This window comes from Rana temporaria, chromosome 6 (genome assembly GCF_905171775.1).
Source record: "Rana temporaria chromosome 6, aRanTem1.1, whole genome shotgun sequence".
NCBI lineage: Eukaryota > Metazoa > Chordata > Amphibia > Anura > Ranidae > Rana > Rana temporaria.
In genome coordinates this window covers 113,427,723-113,443,121 of record NC_053494.1, presented here as the reverse complement: position 1 = coordinate 113,443,121, position 15,399 = coordinate 113,427,723, and the positions used below count along the sequence as shown (strand labels likewise).

General features: G+C 41.6%; 1 protein-coding gene across 1 annotated transcript in view; it reads right to left on the bottom strand.

Moving 5' to 3' along the window:
- Positions 1-1,166: 1,166 nt before the first annotated feature.
- Positions 1,167-15,399, bottom strand: part of LOC120943718 (aldehyde oxidase-like) — a 189,124-nt gene continuing 174,891 nt past the window's right edge. The window contains exons 33-35 of the mRNA XM_040357193.1: positions 12,001-12,189; positions 5,307-5,474; positions 1,167-1,882 (exon numbers count right to left, since the gene is read on the bottom strand). Coding sequence (XP_040213127.1) covers positions 1,832-1,882; positions 5,307-5,474; positions 12,001-12,189 — 408 coding nt within the window. The 3' untranslated portion in view covers positions 1,167-1,831. The remainder of the gene's footprint in view (positions 1,883-5,306; positions 5,475-12,000; positions 12,190-15,399) is intronic.

Sequence of the window (15,399 nt, the reverse complement as noted above, 5' to 3'; positions counted from 1 at the left end):
AAAATTTAAAAAAAAAATAAAAGGTGGACCAATATATATATTTAAAATGTTTAAGATGGAAGATACAACTAAATAACAGAACACAAACATAAACATTATCAAACAAGAAAGAAACTAATTAAAAGCTTGTCATAACTATGCAACAAGATCAGCCGCAACAAACGTCCATTTCTGGGTAGCAGTTAAAAGCAGGGGTTAAAGAAGCGCTTTCTTTTCTTGTCTATAAGCTGAAAAACACCTTAACGAATGTGCTGATTCCATTCTGAACAGTCGTTTTACATGAATGAGCGCTGCCGTCTCCTAACTTGCTTCTGAGCATGCGCGGGCTTAAATCGACGTTTTTACGTACACACGGTCAATGTTTAGAACACAGAAAACGACGTCGGCCAAAAACGACACATAAAATTGAAGCATGCTTCAATTTTTTTCTGTCGTTTTTTAGAAGACATAAAATGACGTTTTTGCCCACACACGGTCAATTAAATTGACGTTTTTGAAAATGACGTTTTTTTCCATCGCAGAAAACGATGGTGTGTACGCGGCATTATAATCATTAGCGTACAATTGTGCATTGCAATCTTTTAGTACATAATATAATTTTAAACGCTAAGCTTTGGTCGCATGTTGTAATGCGTCCATTCTTAGTAGCTGAACGCCTTTCTTTATATGACAGAGAGATGATATAGAGACCCCCCAAACTCCTGTTTGTGAGGAGTGACGCCTGGGGCTAATACTTAGTCGTCACATAAAGAAGCGCATTGAAATCCTTGCATCCGCAGTTGTGGTTCACTCCATTTACCAGTGCCGTTACACACGGTCAGTCCGACAGTCCGACCAATTGGACCCTTCATTCACCTCTAAGTTGTGGCAGACATAAACCTGTGGGACTTGTGTCCTACCTCCAATCCGATCCGCCCCAAAAAAAAAAGAGTATAGTAGGCTGTGTCCGGAGATGCCATCCACTCACTCCGCTCATTGTGGCCCGCGACCGGTTACCAAGTCACTTAAGTAGCCCTCGCTCTTCAAAAGGTTGGGCACCCCTGGCCTATGGTATGTGGCTAATGTCTTTTGTTCTATAAATTTGTATAAAATTTCAATAAAGTTAGAAATTCCCTTATTCACTGTATTTTATATAAAACTGTAAAAAAAACTCTCACAATACAGAATGGTGATGTCATCATTTATTATCATGCTAAGATTTATTAAAGAACAAACATTATTTTTCATCAACAGAAATCCACACAATTTTTTCAGTTCATGTAATAAAGCGAGTGATTTCTGACTATTATATTGGTGAAGCTACTATTCAAATTTTATGAGTAATTCGATTAAGCAAAAAAGCTGTAAATACGTTTATGTGGGCATTGCCCTTCAGTAATGACAGCTTTGTCCCCTTCATGTAAAGACAGATATTTGACATTCCCATCCACTACTTCTTAGGATAATCTGTTAATGGGATGCTTACACTCATGAGGTCTTAAAAGAAAACATCTTCTCTCTATAAAACTAAACTGAAAAATAACAAAAGTGCTAATAAAATATACAAACATGGATAGATTAGTGGTTAACCTTCACACATTTTTTTTGTGATTAAATGTCAACAATAGCTTTAATCTTATAAAGGCCAAGCATAACAAGGAAGACCAGGTACCAGCATTCTCAGTGCCATGAACAAGAACGATCCTTCCTTACCATACTTAGAAATGAATCTTGCTATATTTAAAGATACATGTTGCTCTACTTTTATAATATACTAATGTTACTGAAACAATGAGATAGAAGGTTTTGTGCAGCAGATGAATAATAGAGTCCCTTTGGCAGAGATCAGTGTTCATATATTGATAGCCCAAGGAACATAGGTACCAGGCTCATCTCTTGGAATCTGTAAGAAAGCATAGGCACATTTTATGTTATGTTATGTAACCACGTTGCTTAGTACGAATACAAATACTGCAGTTATCCATTAGATGGGATGGGGCAGATATAGAGTTAATTTACTAAAGCTGAAGAGTGCAAAATCTGGTGCAGCTCTGTATATAAACCAATCAGCTTCCAAGTTTTTTTTTTTATCAGAGCTTAACCGCTTGCCAACCAGCTCACAAACATTTACGTTGGCAGAATGGCACAGCCTTGCGGGCGCGCGCGCCCCTGCCGCGAGCTCCGTCACCATGCCCACGGGACCTGCCGACTGGATGTCTGCCAGTGTCCCGCGATCGTGTCAAAGAGTGACAGAACGGGGGGATGCCTGTGTAAACAAGGCATCTCCCTGTTCTGCCTAGTAACAGGACACTGATCGTCTGCTTCCTGTCACCGGCAGCAGCGATCAGTGTCATGTCACAGTAAGCCCAGCCCCACACAGTTAGAATCAATCCCCTTCCTTGCCCCCTACTGGTTAACCCATTCCCTGCCAGTGTCATTTACACAGTAATCAGTGCAATTGTATAGCACTTATCACTGTATAAATGACAATGGTCTCAAAATAGCGTCAAAAGTGTCCGAAGTGTCTGCCATAATGTCGCAGTCATGATAAAAATCGCAGATCGCCACCATTTCTAGTAAAAAAAAATATTAATAAAAATGCCATAAAACTATCCCCTATTTTGTAGACTATAACTTTTTCGCAACCAATCAATAAATGCTTATTGCGTTTTTTTTAATCAAATATATGTAGAAGAATACGCATCGGCCTAAACTGAGGAAAAAATGTGTTTTTTATATATTTTTTGGGGGATATTTATTATAGCAAAAAGTAAAAAATATAGGGCCAGATCCTCTACTGATACGGCATCGTATCCCTGTTTCTATCTTTGGAACTGATCCACAGAATCAGTTTCCAAGAGATAGACAGAAGATCCGGCATGTGTAAGAGACTTACACTGTCGGATCTTAGGATGCAGTACCGCATCCGCCGCTGGGGGCATTTCGATTCGAAATGCCGCTTCAGGTATGCAAATTAGCACTTACGGAGATCCACAAAGCTTTTCTGCTTCGTTTTTTCTCCGTAAGTATTAGTTTGCCTGTGTAACTTTAGGGCTGCTTTTACAAAGTGTAAACTGTTTACACCTTGTAAAAGTAGACCCTTCTTACCCGCGACGCTGTTATTTTTTTTTTTTTATTAATTTTTTTTTCCCGCCGTATCTTTTTTTTTTCCGGACGCAACTTTTTTTACCCGGCGCGATTCACAAAACTCGGCATAACGTAAAACCGCGCTATGCCCGTCGGGAAAATGACGTCACGAGCATGCGCTGTACGTCCGGCGCGGGAGCGCGCCTAATTTAAATGGGACTTGCCCCCATTTGAATAGGAACGCCTTGCACCGGCGGAATTTAAGTTACACACCCGAAAATTTCTAGGTAAGTGCTTTGTGGATCGGGCACTTAGGTAGAAATTTTCCGGCAGTGTAACTTAAATGGGAAAAGATACGTTACGGCGGCTGGCTGTGGATCTGGCCCATAGTTTTTTTTTCAAAATTGACTCTATTTTTGTTTATAGCGCAAAAAATGAATACCGCAGAGGTGCTCAAATACCACCAAAAGAAAGCTCTATTTGTGGGAAAAAAACGTAAAATTTTGTTTGGGAGCCACGTTGCTCGTCAGTTAAAGCGATGCAGTGCCGAATTGCAGAAAGTGGCAGTCAAATCCCCCGGGGCTGAAGTGGTTAATTGAACAAGCTGAAGTTAGAAGCAGATTGACTACCATGCACTGCTGTACCAGATCTTACACTCCATAACTAACTGAATAAACAGAATGTGGGTATTTAGAGATACTTTTTCGTACCTACAGCTTTCTTTCTGATTACCCTGTATCTCACATAAATTAGCCAATTTATGCAAATGTTGACTTTGGGAATGTCAAACCATGACCTGATAAATGCTTCCTCCTGTGCATCTAAATGCAACCATGATGTCGAGTCCTAATAGGCCAATAGAGATATCAGGGGCGTTTACCTTTCTAGCTTAAACGGGTTGCAAAGGTTTTTTTTTTTTTTTCTAAATAGGTTCCTTTAAGCTATTGCATTGTTGGTTCACTTACCTTTTCCTTCGATTTCCCGTCTAAATTTTTTTTTTCTTTGTCTGATTTTCTCACTTCCTGTTTCTCCTCAGTAAGCTTGCCCCCATCATCCGAGACGTTCTGGCTGGGGGTTAGTCAGTGTGCTTGCCCCCTCCCTTGGGACTACATCCCTGCAAGGAGATGCCGTGAAGACAGTGTCTCCCTGTAGGGATGTAGTCCCAAAAGAGGGGGCAAGCACGCTGACTAACCCCCAGCCAGAACGTCTCGGATGATGGGGGCAAGCTTACTGAGGAGGAACAGGAAGTGAGAAATTCAGACAAAGAAAAAAAAACATTTAGAAGGAAAATCAAAGGAAAAGGTAAATGAACCAACAACGCACTAGCTTAAATGAACCTATTTAGAAAATAAAAAACAAACCTTTACAACCCCTTTAACTTTAAAATTGATATTAAACCCCATTATGTTATCTGATGTCAAATGACCAAGCACAGAGGTGCATGCGAAGCACCACTATAGCTTTTCTACACAGTTCAACAATGGAAGTTCCTGGATAAAAAATACATAAATAATTTGACAATAGGGAATAAACCAGCAAATTTAAATATTATCAGCAAAAAAGTTAATCCTGATGTCCAAATTTTAGTTTTTTGACTGATGTAAATTTTGATATGATATATCAAACATCATGTGCATCTACAGTATGGTGCCACAATAAATCTGGGCTTTTTTTTGTACCTTTTCAGGTAAAGGGTGCATTCAAAGTCAAAATGAAAACCATTGGCCATTTCCTCCTGCCAATGTATTAAAGGTAAAGCCATGCTTAGGGATTTTGGACTATAGAAGTGGTATAACTCCTGAAAGGTTTTAATTGCTGGCTGTGCCCTGATGGAACAGGTTCACCATCTCAGTTTGTCCTTGTGACCATTGCTACTAAAACATGAAGTGAAGGGAAATATGAAGTTCCAGGGTTGTCATCTAAACAGGAATAAGGAGAAATCTTCTACTGGGAACACTCAAAGAGGATTAGTCTTTACTTTGAATTGAGATTCCCTCACTTCCTGTTGTGTCTCCAGGTCAAGAAGCAAAATTAAATTTTCATGGAACAGAGAGAGTTAAAAACTGATGGGGGTTTTAAATGTTTCCTAATCTATCACAAATGAAAAAAAAGTTTTTGCTGACATCAAAATCCACGGAGGTCTAAATAAAAATAGGGTGACCAAAATATGGTAACCATCAACTAGCAAAATAAACGTTAAACCGTTCATGTTTACATAGATTGCTTGAAATAGGTCATACCATGTTAGTGAATTTGTCACCACACGCCATTCTTATTTTTTCTGGGCTTGCAGGACTGTTTAAGGTAAAAAGTTCAGACATTCCTCTTTCTTTTCTGGCATAAGTCAAAGCATCTTTTATGGCAAAATAAATAGAGGAGCCTAGGAAGAGAGATGGCTCACCAACACCCTGTAGGACAAAACACAAACATACAGGATGATCAAGATATCAGGTTAAAGGTGTGCTCCTATATATACAGGTCACAAACAAAGGAGTAGATCCACAAAGAAATTACACCGGCGTATCTGTTGATACGCCACGTAATTTCAAATTTTGCGCGTTGTATCTTTGTTTTGGTATCCACCAAACAAGATACGACGGCATCTGTGTTAGATCCGACAGGCATACGCCTTAGTACGCCGTCGGATCGAAGATGCAATTTTCCGGCGGCCGCTGGGTGGCGTTTCCATCGTTTTCCGCGTCGAGTATGCAAATTAGCTAATTCTGACGATCCACGAACGTACGAACGGCCATCGCATTCTTTTACGTCGTTTCTGTTCGGCTTTTTCCGGTGTATAGTTAAAGCTGCTATCTGGTGGCGTACTCAATGTTAAGTATGGCCGTCGTTCCCGCGTATAATTTTGAAAATTTTACGTCGTTTGCGTAAGTCGTCCGTGAATGGGGGTGGACGCCATTTACGTTCACGTCGAAAACAATGACGTCCTTGCGACGTCATTTGGAGCAATGCACCCTGGGAGTTTTGACGGACGGGGCATGCGCAGTTCGTTCGCGGCAGGGACGCGCTTCATTTAAATGAAACACGCCCCCTACTCGCCGCATTTGAATTCCGCGCCCTTACGCCGCGAGAAATAAACTACGCCGCCGTAACGTACGGCGCGAATTCTTTCAGGATTCAAAGAAAAGCAAAGTAAGTTACAGCGGCGTAGCGTATCTCACATACGCTGCGCCCACGCAGATGTATGTGGATCTGCCCCAAAATGTCCAGTGCCAAGACAGGGTAGAGTTTCATCTCAAAGATGATTAACCCAATTTCAAGGTGTGGAGGTCTATGCCTTTAAATTTCAGATTTCAGAATATGTATTTAGATGCATTTAGAACATAAAATCAGGAAGAAATATTTTTAGGTAAAAGTTTTCCAAAAAGTTTAATTCCAATAAATTGGTGATTTAGACCCCTTTCACTCTTGGAAGTTTTTCAGGTGCTGTAAAAAAAGTGCCTGTAAAGCGCCTGAACGAAGCTGCATCTGCAATGCCAATGTAAAAGCCTGAGTGCTTAAATACTAAAGCACCTGAAAAACACCACAGTGTGAAAGGGGTCTTAGCGTAAAAAAAAGTGATTGTAGTTGTTTAAAATTTGTTTTATTTTTTATTCACAAATATAGCTTACATTACATTTCCAATAAGCATATAAAAAGGATCACATGTAAAATACACACAACATTGCATAACATAAATGACAATAACAACAATATAGGTCTATCCTACATCCTCCTGATTTTTCATGTCTCTTCTACCTCAGCCTTCTCCTCTCCCTCTCGCCTCCCGTGGGTAGAAAGTAAATAAAACAAAAACAAATTCAAAAATATATTGTGTGCCCAATTTCCCATTTTTTATCCTTAGTGACTGTGACCTCCTTTTTTTTTTTGTTATGAGGGGGCGGGGGTATCCCTCTCTTTCCCCATTACCTAGTTGCCACTCTTGTACTAAAAAAACAAAAAAAACAAAAACAAAAGGGGGGGGGGGTGACCTCCCACCTATATTATGTTACTAGCTGAATACCCGGCGTTGCCCGGTCTTCCTATCTTAACCTTTTGGGGAGGAAAATCATAGTAATATAAATATACCCATCTTTTATATAAGGGTGTAGGTAAGGGTTAATTTAACTGTCATATATTTTTATTTGGCATATAAGTAATATGTGTACCAGGTATTATTGAAATATCTGCAGGCGTACAGAAGTTATGTGGGAACATACATTTCCCATTGATTTGCATGGGACTTTAAACAAAAACCCCGACCCTCACAAATGGGGGTAGTTAAGGGATAAATTAACTATCCTATAGTTTAAGTGGACATATAAGTAACATGTGACCAAGTGTTATCGAAATATCTACAGCCGTTTGGAAGTTATAAAGTAACATGTATTTCCCATAGAGTTGAATGGGACTTTAAAGAAAAACCCCGACCATGGCAAATGGGGGTGGGTAAGGGTTAAACCACCTATCCTATGTTTGTTGCTGACATATAAGTAACATGTGTGCCAAGTTTCATGTTAATATCTTTAGCCGTTTGGACGTGATGCTGGAACATACATACATACATACATAAATACATACATACATACACACACAGACACGTTGAGTTTTATATATATAGATTTAAAGTGCATCGTGCTCATTTTCCCATAACATGTCCTTTAATTAACTACTGTGACATCTATATATTCCTATTTAATTTTTAAGGGGGAAAAAATAGACCTCTTTTTTTTCTTTTTACCCCGATACCTACTGGCCTCCTTGTGAAGAGAGAGGGAAAAAAGGGGGGGCTGCCCATCCACCTATATTATTTAAAGTGCATTGTGCTCGGTTTCCCTTATCTTTTCTTTTAATTAACTACCATGACATCTATATATTTCTATTAAGTTTTTAAGAGAGCAAAATTATCCCTTTTCTTTTTTTTTTTTCCCCAATACCTACTGGCCTCCTCGTGAAAAAAAAAAAAGAAAACCCCTGGGGGAGGGGGAGAGGAGAAGGCCTACCACTCCTACATTGGGCTAGACCAGGCATGTCCAAAGTCAGGCCCGGGGGCCAAATGCGGCCCCCCTGTTGATTTAATATGGCCCCCCTGGGGATTTGAATGTATATATTGTTTGTGGCCCCCAGGGCCACAAAAGATATATACTGTATTTATTGGCGCAGCCTTGGAGGGGACAGGGAGGGGGCAGGACGAGCACCGTCTGATTACATGAAGAGAATCTCCTGTTTACTCAGCAGCATCTGTATTGTAAGTCCCGTCTGCTGGGATGCCATTGGACGACTGTTCTGTCTATTAAAGAGGCCACAGGATAAACAAGGCATTCTCCTGTTTGTAATCTGTTGGCACTCGTCCCGCCCCCTCCCTCTGCCCTCCAAGGCTGCAGATGGGCATCGTTCAGGCTGCACTGATGGCAATGGTAAGGCTGCATTTATGGCACATGTGAGGCTGCATTTATGGCACATGTGAGGCTGCATTGGTTGCAATGGTAAGGCTGCATTCATGGCAATTGTAAGGCTGCATTCATGGCAATGGTGAGGCTGCATACATGGCAATGGTGAGGCTGTGAGTGTTATACGCCGATAAATACGGTATATCCAAATAACACGCCCAAGCTCATCCTTAGTCCTAAGCAGTGCTCTGGGATTCGTCGGGGCCACAAATAAAATATATACAGTAGATCCAAATAACACGCCCAAGCTCATCTCTTCACCACACACAGCCACAAAGGCAAGAGAATTCTTGTTGGGCCGTGTATTAGTGCTCAGACGAACACACTCAGGCAGAATTTTAATAGTTCAAAGAATGTCAGGCAAAATAGTCGGCCCTTCACGCATGTTCACTTAATCAAATCTGGCCCTCTTTGAAAAAAGTTTGGACACCCCTGGGCTAGACAAACCAAAGTTCCTTAAGTGCCGCCTTCCCTACTCATATAACCTACATATACCAGGGGCTGTTTAAACTCCACCCAACCCCTCCAGGTTCTTATGTCTCCACTCTTAGAATCCTTATGTTGGTATTTTGCCTCCTCCATAATTCTTATTTATTTTTATTATTATTTATTATTATTATTTATTATTATTTTCTACCTCCCTCAACCATTCCTGTATCGACGGGGCTTGCTTTACCCTCCACTGTTTCAGAATCAATATCTTTGCTGCATTTAGTAGAATTGGGATAATTGTAGCTTTCTATTTCTTCCTTGGGATAGCTATTGCGTGGAACAGACATTGCCAGGGGTCCAAGCCAATCTCAATTCCACTGATCTTCTTAATTAACTCTAATATTTCCACCCAGTATAGCTGGATCTTAGGACACTCCCACCAAATGTGGGCGTGAGTTCCCCCCCCCCCCCTCCCTCCAACATAAAGGTGGCACCTGGGGGTTTATCATGTGTAATTTTGCTGGGACATAATACCACTTAGTTAATAATTTAAAATTAATTTATTTTATCCGTGTGTCGACAGAGGTAGAGTGAACATAATCTAAATCTTTACTTCTCATTGATTCTGCCAATGACTGATCCAATTCTATTTCCCAACTCTCCGTTAGACACACGGCTTCTCCCTCTAAATGTGTCATCAACAACTTATAGATAGTAGAGATTCCATGCCTATCTATACCCATTTGATTAACTAATTTTTATACTTTTCGGTATACAGAATGCCTCCAGCTTTCCAAATTAAATTGAATTTTATAGAATATTTTAGTATCTGCAGAATAAAAAGGAAAAGTAATTTTTAATACCATTAAATCACAATATTGTTTGTCCAGAAATTGTATGTGCTATATTATTATTATTTTTATTTGACTTTTTTTTTATTCCCCCACAAAAGCAGGGTTATTTTTCAAAGCCCAGCTCCAGACAAATATTTTTTTTTTCTTTTGTTACCCAAGAATTTTGAAAAAAAAAAAGAATGTTAGGTTACAAATACTCACCTACAACCTGAAGCTGTACCTACAGTCCCCTGTTCGGCCACAAGATGTCCTATCAGTGATCACAGTGTATGGATACTAAGAACAGCACTGATGTCATATCAGCGCTGTTCTCTGCATCATCCAGGACCACCTACTAACGGAAGAAGATTGAGGAAAAAAAACAACCTACTAATTAATGACCATCCTGCAGACATCAGACAAAAGTAAGAACACTAAGGCCCAGATTCTCAAAGGGCTTACGACGGCGCAACGCAATGTACGCCATCGTAAGTCCTAATCTGGGCCGGCGTATCTATGCGACTGATTCTTAGAATCAGTTACGCATAGATATCCATTAGATCCGTCAGACGTAAGGCTCTTACGCTGTCGGATCTTAAATGCAATTTTTTTTTTTGCCGCTAGGTGTCGTCTCCGTCGTTTTCCCCGTCGAGTATGCAAATTAGCTAAATACGCGAATTCCCGAACGTACGCGCGGTCGACGCAGTGAAGTTACGACGTTTACGTTAGATTTGCGCGGCGTAAAGTTGCCCCTGCTATACGAGGGGCAACCAATGTTAAGTATGGCCGTCGTTCCCACATCAAAATCTTAAAATGTACGTTGTTTGCGTAAGTCGTCCGTGAAAGGGGCTTGACGCCATTTACGTTCACGTCGAAACCAATGACGTCCTTGTGACGTCATTTGGAGCAATGCACCCTGGGATATTTTCCAGACTGCGCATGCGCAGTACGTTTGGCGCGGGAACGCGCTTAATTTAAATGCTCCACGCCCCCTACCCGGCTAATTTGAATTAGGCGGGCTTGCGCCGGGTAATTTACGCTACGCCACCGCAACTTTACAGGCAAGTTCTTTGTGAATAAAGCACTTGCCTGTAAAACTTGCGGCGGCGTAACGTAAATCAGATACGTTACGCCCGCACAGTTTTACGCCCATCTACGAGAATCTGGGCCTGTAGGCTTAAAATACCACTTGCAGGTGCCTGATTCTGGTAAAAAACAAAGCTGCCAAATTGCTAAATACTGTCCTTATAACTTCTGATGCTGCATGGGTTAATAGTAGCCGCGGCAACAGAGGAAAGTTGCAACACCTGCCTACCCCCTTCTGCCTTCTCTGCCATTCACAAAACTTGTACTATTATTGTCCCACAATACATTGCATAAGGAATATACTAATCTTCAGCATTAACTATTCAACACAACAATAACACAAGAAGTAAAAAAAAAATACCTCGGTTTTAACTTATCTCCTGAGACTCTGTTATTCTATTACGCCTTACTTCATCCTGTAACTGAGCCTAAGGCAGGCCATACATGGAGCAAAATTTATTTCCTGCAACCACAGGTTGCAGGAAAGAATTTAGCTTGATTACCCCATCAACACAGACATAGTTGACAAGAGAATCCCTCCAGCTGAGCCATTGTATTCTTCCCCGCTTTACCAGCCGCTAGTGATAATCGTATGTAAAATCCGGCAGGCTGGTTGTACCCAAGTTGATCGATAGCTACATGCAGCCTGCCCATACATAGTTCAAACTTTGGCCAGTTCCTGCTGAATCGCCCGGGATTCAGACCGTCTATGGCCAGCCTAAAATTCACCTGGATTATAAAGGGTTGGTAAAAAAAATCATTCTCAGTTACATATACAGTATACAAGGTTTACAGAACCTAAAGTATACATTTATCAATGGAACCTTAAGAATAAGTCTAACTGATAAAGCATAGTTTACAGGAGGATTCTGTATGACACAAAACGTGTACATGTGTGTATAACCCTGCAAGGCATACCTGTTGCATAGAGGAGTTATATGCTCTTATACTTTATTTTTGTGTTTTTTTATCAATCAATTTTAAAAACCTAAAGGTGAAAGGTTTAGTGGTTTTGGCAATCGTTGGCACTCCAGCAACAAGTGGCAAACATGCACAAGGCATCAATATAAAGCTTTGAAGATAAACAGCTGTGTAGGTGCAGGGAGTGTATAATGACAGGGAATCCAGTGTTCTATTACCTTGGAAGAATATATAGCGTGTGGGTTGGGAGCATTGGCGAGCAAGGACACGTAGAACTGCTCAGGGACATCACACACTGCTGGAATTTTATACTGAGCTGGCCCACGGGTGTACAGCACTCCTTGAGGAGAGAATCTCAGCTCTTCGATTGTAAATAACCCCAGTCCTTGAACAAAGGCACCTTCAATCTAGAAACATAAACATAACTGAATGTGAACAGTTAAAACGGCAAATATTAGAAACAATCAATGCTTCTAATAGTATATGAATTTGATTTCCAAAATAAAACACTTTTAAAGTTTAATTAATCTATACTTAGAATTTGTTTAGTTTAGCAAACTAAAGATGAAGTTTAGGTATGGCTTGTTTGCAAAGTGTGATTGGTCCAATGTAAATATGCATGTTCGATACCTGTCTGATCCCGGTGGAAGCTGGAGGTCACTGTTGTAGGCACCACTACTAGAGTGATCGTGGCTAGCTTCCAGGTCCTGTGCCAAGAAGCTGCCCCACTGCTTAGTGAACAAGAAGGTTGCTTGCTTGGCATGGGCCCATTTAGAGTAGGGTAATCAGACATCCCCAGTTTCAGGGGACAGTCCCCTGATTGAGGACACTGTCCCCGGACCAAGTCTGTCCCTGGTTTTGTCCCCAGATTGGATTTAATAGTGGGCAAGGGCAATTTCAAAGACAATCAGTGCAGAATTAAAATAGAAAAATTAGAATTACACACCCCCGCTCCGCCGTGCCTACTAGCATAGGGGGGTTGTATTTTTCCCATTATCTGTGCCCCTTTCTGATGATCATGTGTTGGTTGGAGCGGAGAGAATATTTCTTCAGCTTCGCTCGCATGTTCTTCTGCCTTAGCTCAAATCCTGGCCAGCCACCTGCCTATCTCCTTGCCTTCCCTGGCGGATGGATCTTCCTCCGCTCCCCATCCAGTAGTAGCCGGGGCTCGAAGAGTAAGGCCGCGTACACACGATCGGTCAAAACCGATGAAAACGGACTGAAGGACAGTTTCATCGGTCCAAACCGATCGTGTGTGGGCCCCATCGGTCAGTTATCCTTCGGTCAAAAAAAAAGAGAACTTGCTTTAAAATTGAACCGATGGACACCTAACCGATAGGTCTAAACCGATCGTTAGTATGCAAAAGCATCGGTCAAAAGGCCGCGCATGCTCAGAATCAAGTCGACGCATGCTTGGAAGCATTGAACTTCATTTTTTTCAGCACGTTGTGTGTTTTACGTCACCGCGTTCTGACACCATCGTTTTTTTAACCGATGGTGTGTAGGCACATCAGACCATCAGTCAGCTTCATCGGTTAACTGATGAAACGGTCCTTCAGTCCGTTTTCATCGGTTATGACCGATCGTGTGTACGCGGCCTCAGACTTGAGAAGCTGTGAGTCGGGCGGCGATGGGCAGCGAGTTGCTGATTGTTGCCATTACTAGTAAAGAAAAAATATGTCCCCGGATTTCATTTTAAAAATCTGGTCACCTTAATTTAGAGAACACTTTGCATATTCTCAGTGTTTTGTAAAGCATTCTCTGATTGGATGAGGTGGAGAGGGCAGTGATGTCACAATCTCTACCTCGTCCAAACAGAAAACATTTTGCATTAAATGAGAAAATGCAAGCATATGCTGAACAGGGGATGCCTTGTTTTCACCTAGCAAGAGGGCTGCTGCTTATTACAGGTCTCAGAAGCTGAAGGAGATCAAAGTAGTACCTGTGACTACTACAGTGATTTCCAGCTTACACAGGGATTGAGCAGGTTTGAGACATACCTTCTTATGATGGTCCAAGCTAGACCAATGTACATATGCAAAAAAGCCAAATCTAAACTTTAGCTTTAAAGCCGAACTTCGGGCATAACATTTTTTATTAAAATATATCCTTCAATAGCCACAAAGGATAAATCCACTTTGTGTGCACCAAATGCCTTTGCAAACACAATTCGTATCCTGGAAAAATAGCAGTAATATAGTTACTGTGCTGTACATAGCCTGTGTAGAAAACAGAGCTGTGGGAGGGGCCCAGCAGACTCCACCCACTACAGGCAGCCTGCCAAAAACTACAGGAGGGGGCGGTGGAGACAAGACCAGTTCTCCAGTACAAGGAGAGAGAGCAGCAGTACTGGTCTTCATCAAAGGAAGCTCCTGCTCAGGGACAAAGATTCACACTGGATTACTGCACAGATCTGGAAAAATTACACAAAGCACACCAATAATCGAGGAAGAATACACATTTAGACAATATTTGATTATCCTAGAGTTTAGCTTTAAGTTACAACCTATATAATATTAACATTTATCATGCACCCATGTTGGCTATAAATGGTTGGGAAAATATACACAGTGGGGTTGATTGAACTGGGGAAGTGCAAAAATCTGGTGCAGCTCTGCATAGAAACCAATCAGCTTCTAGGTTTTCTTGTCAAAGCTTAACTGAACAAGCTTCTGTTCTGACTTTGCCCTACGACTTAATGTCTGACTTCCATGCGACTTCAATGATTGGGATCAGACTTTGATCTGACCATACCAGGCCCTTTAGGTCTTGTATGAATCTTGAGGGGGGAACCCCACGGCAAAAAAAAATAAAAAAATAACGTGGGCCCCCCCAAACCATACCAGACTCTTCGGTCTGGTATGGTTTTTAAAGGGAACTCACACGGCAAAATAAAAAAAATGGCAATGGGTCCCCCCTAACATCCAGAGGGCTTGTAACATCGCAGCCCAATCATGCTACGGGTGGTGACGTCACAAACAGGTGGGGTCTCCAGGGGACATCACCAGATGGCCACGTCCCATGGCCAGGGGCGGACTGACCATTCGGTCATTTGGGCAGTGACCGAGGGCCCCATGCAACTAGGGGGCCCCATCAGGGTTGCCAGCCTTAGAAAAATCAGGGACAGATTGTAAAAATCCGTGTATTTTTACATCTGTCCCTGAATTGTCTGACACCGACATCATTTTGAAGTGAGATTTCGGAGGCAATAGCTGCTCCACCCCTCCACTACCTCCTCAGCCAATGGGAACATGGTGTACACGCCCCCCTTCCCCTACGCGGCTTCTTTGAATACAGAGCAGGAGATTGCCGACAGCTGGAGGAGAGGAGAGGGAGGCAGGGACGCATCATGGAGTGTGGGATGGACTTCAGGCTGATGCAAAGTAAGTTAAATGTCGTTTTATCAGTATACTGTGTGTCTGTATACTGTGTGTGTCTGTATACTGTGTGTGTCTGTATACTGTGTGTGTCTGTATACTGTGTGTGTCTGTATACTGTGTGTGTGTGTGTGTGTGGCCGTGTTTGTATATTGTGTCTGTATACTGCGTGTGTCCGTGTCTGTATACTGTGTGTCCGTATACTGTGTCTGTATACTGTGTGTGTCCGTGTTTTTATAT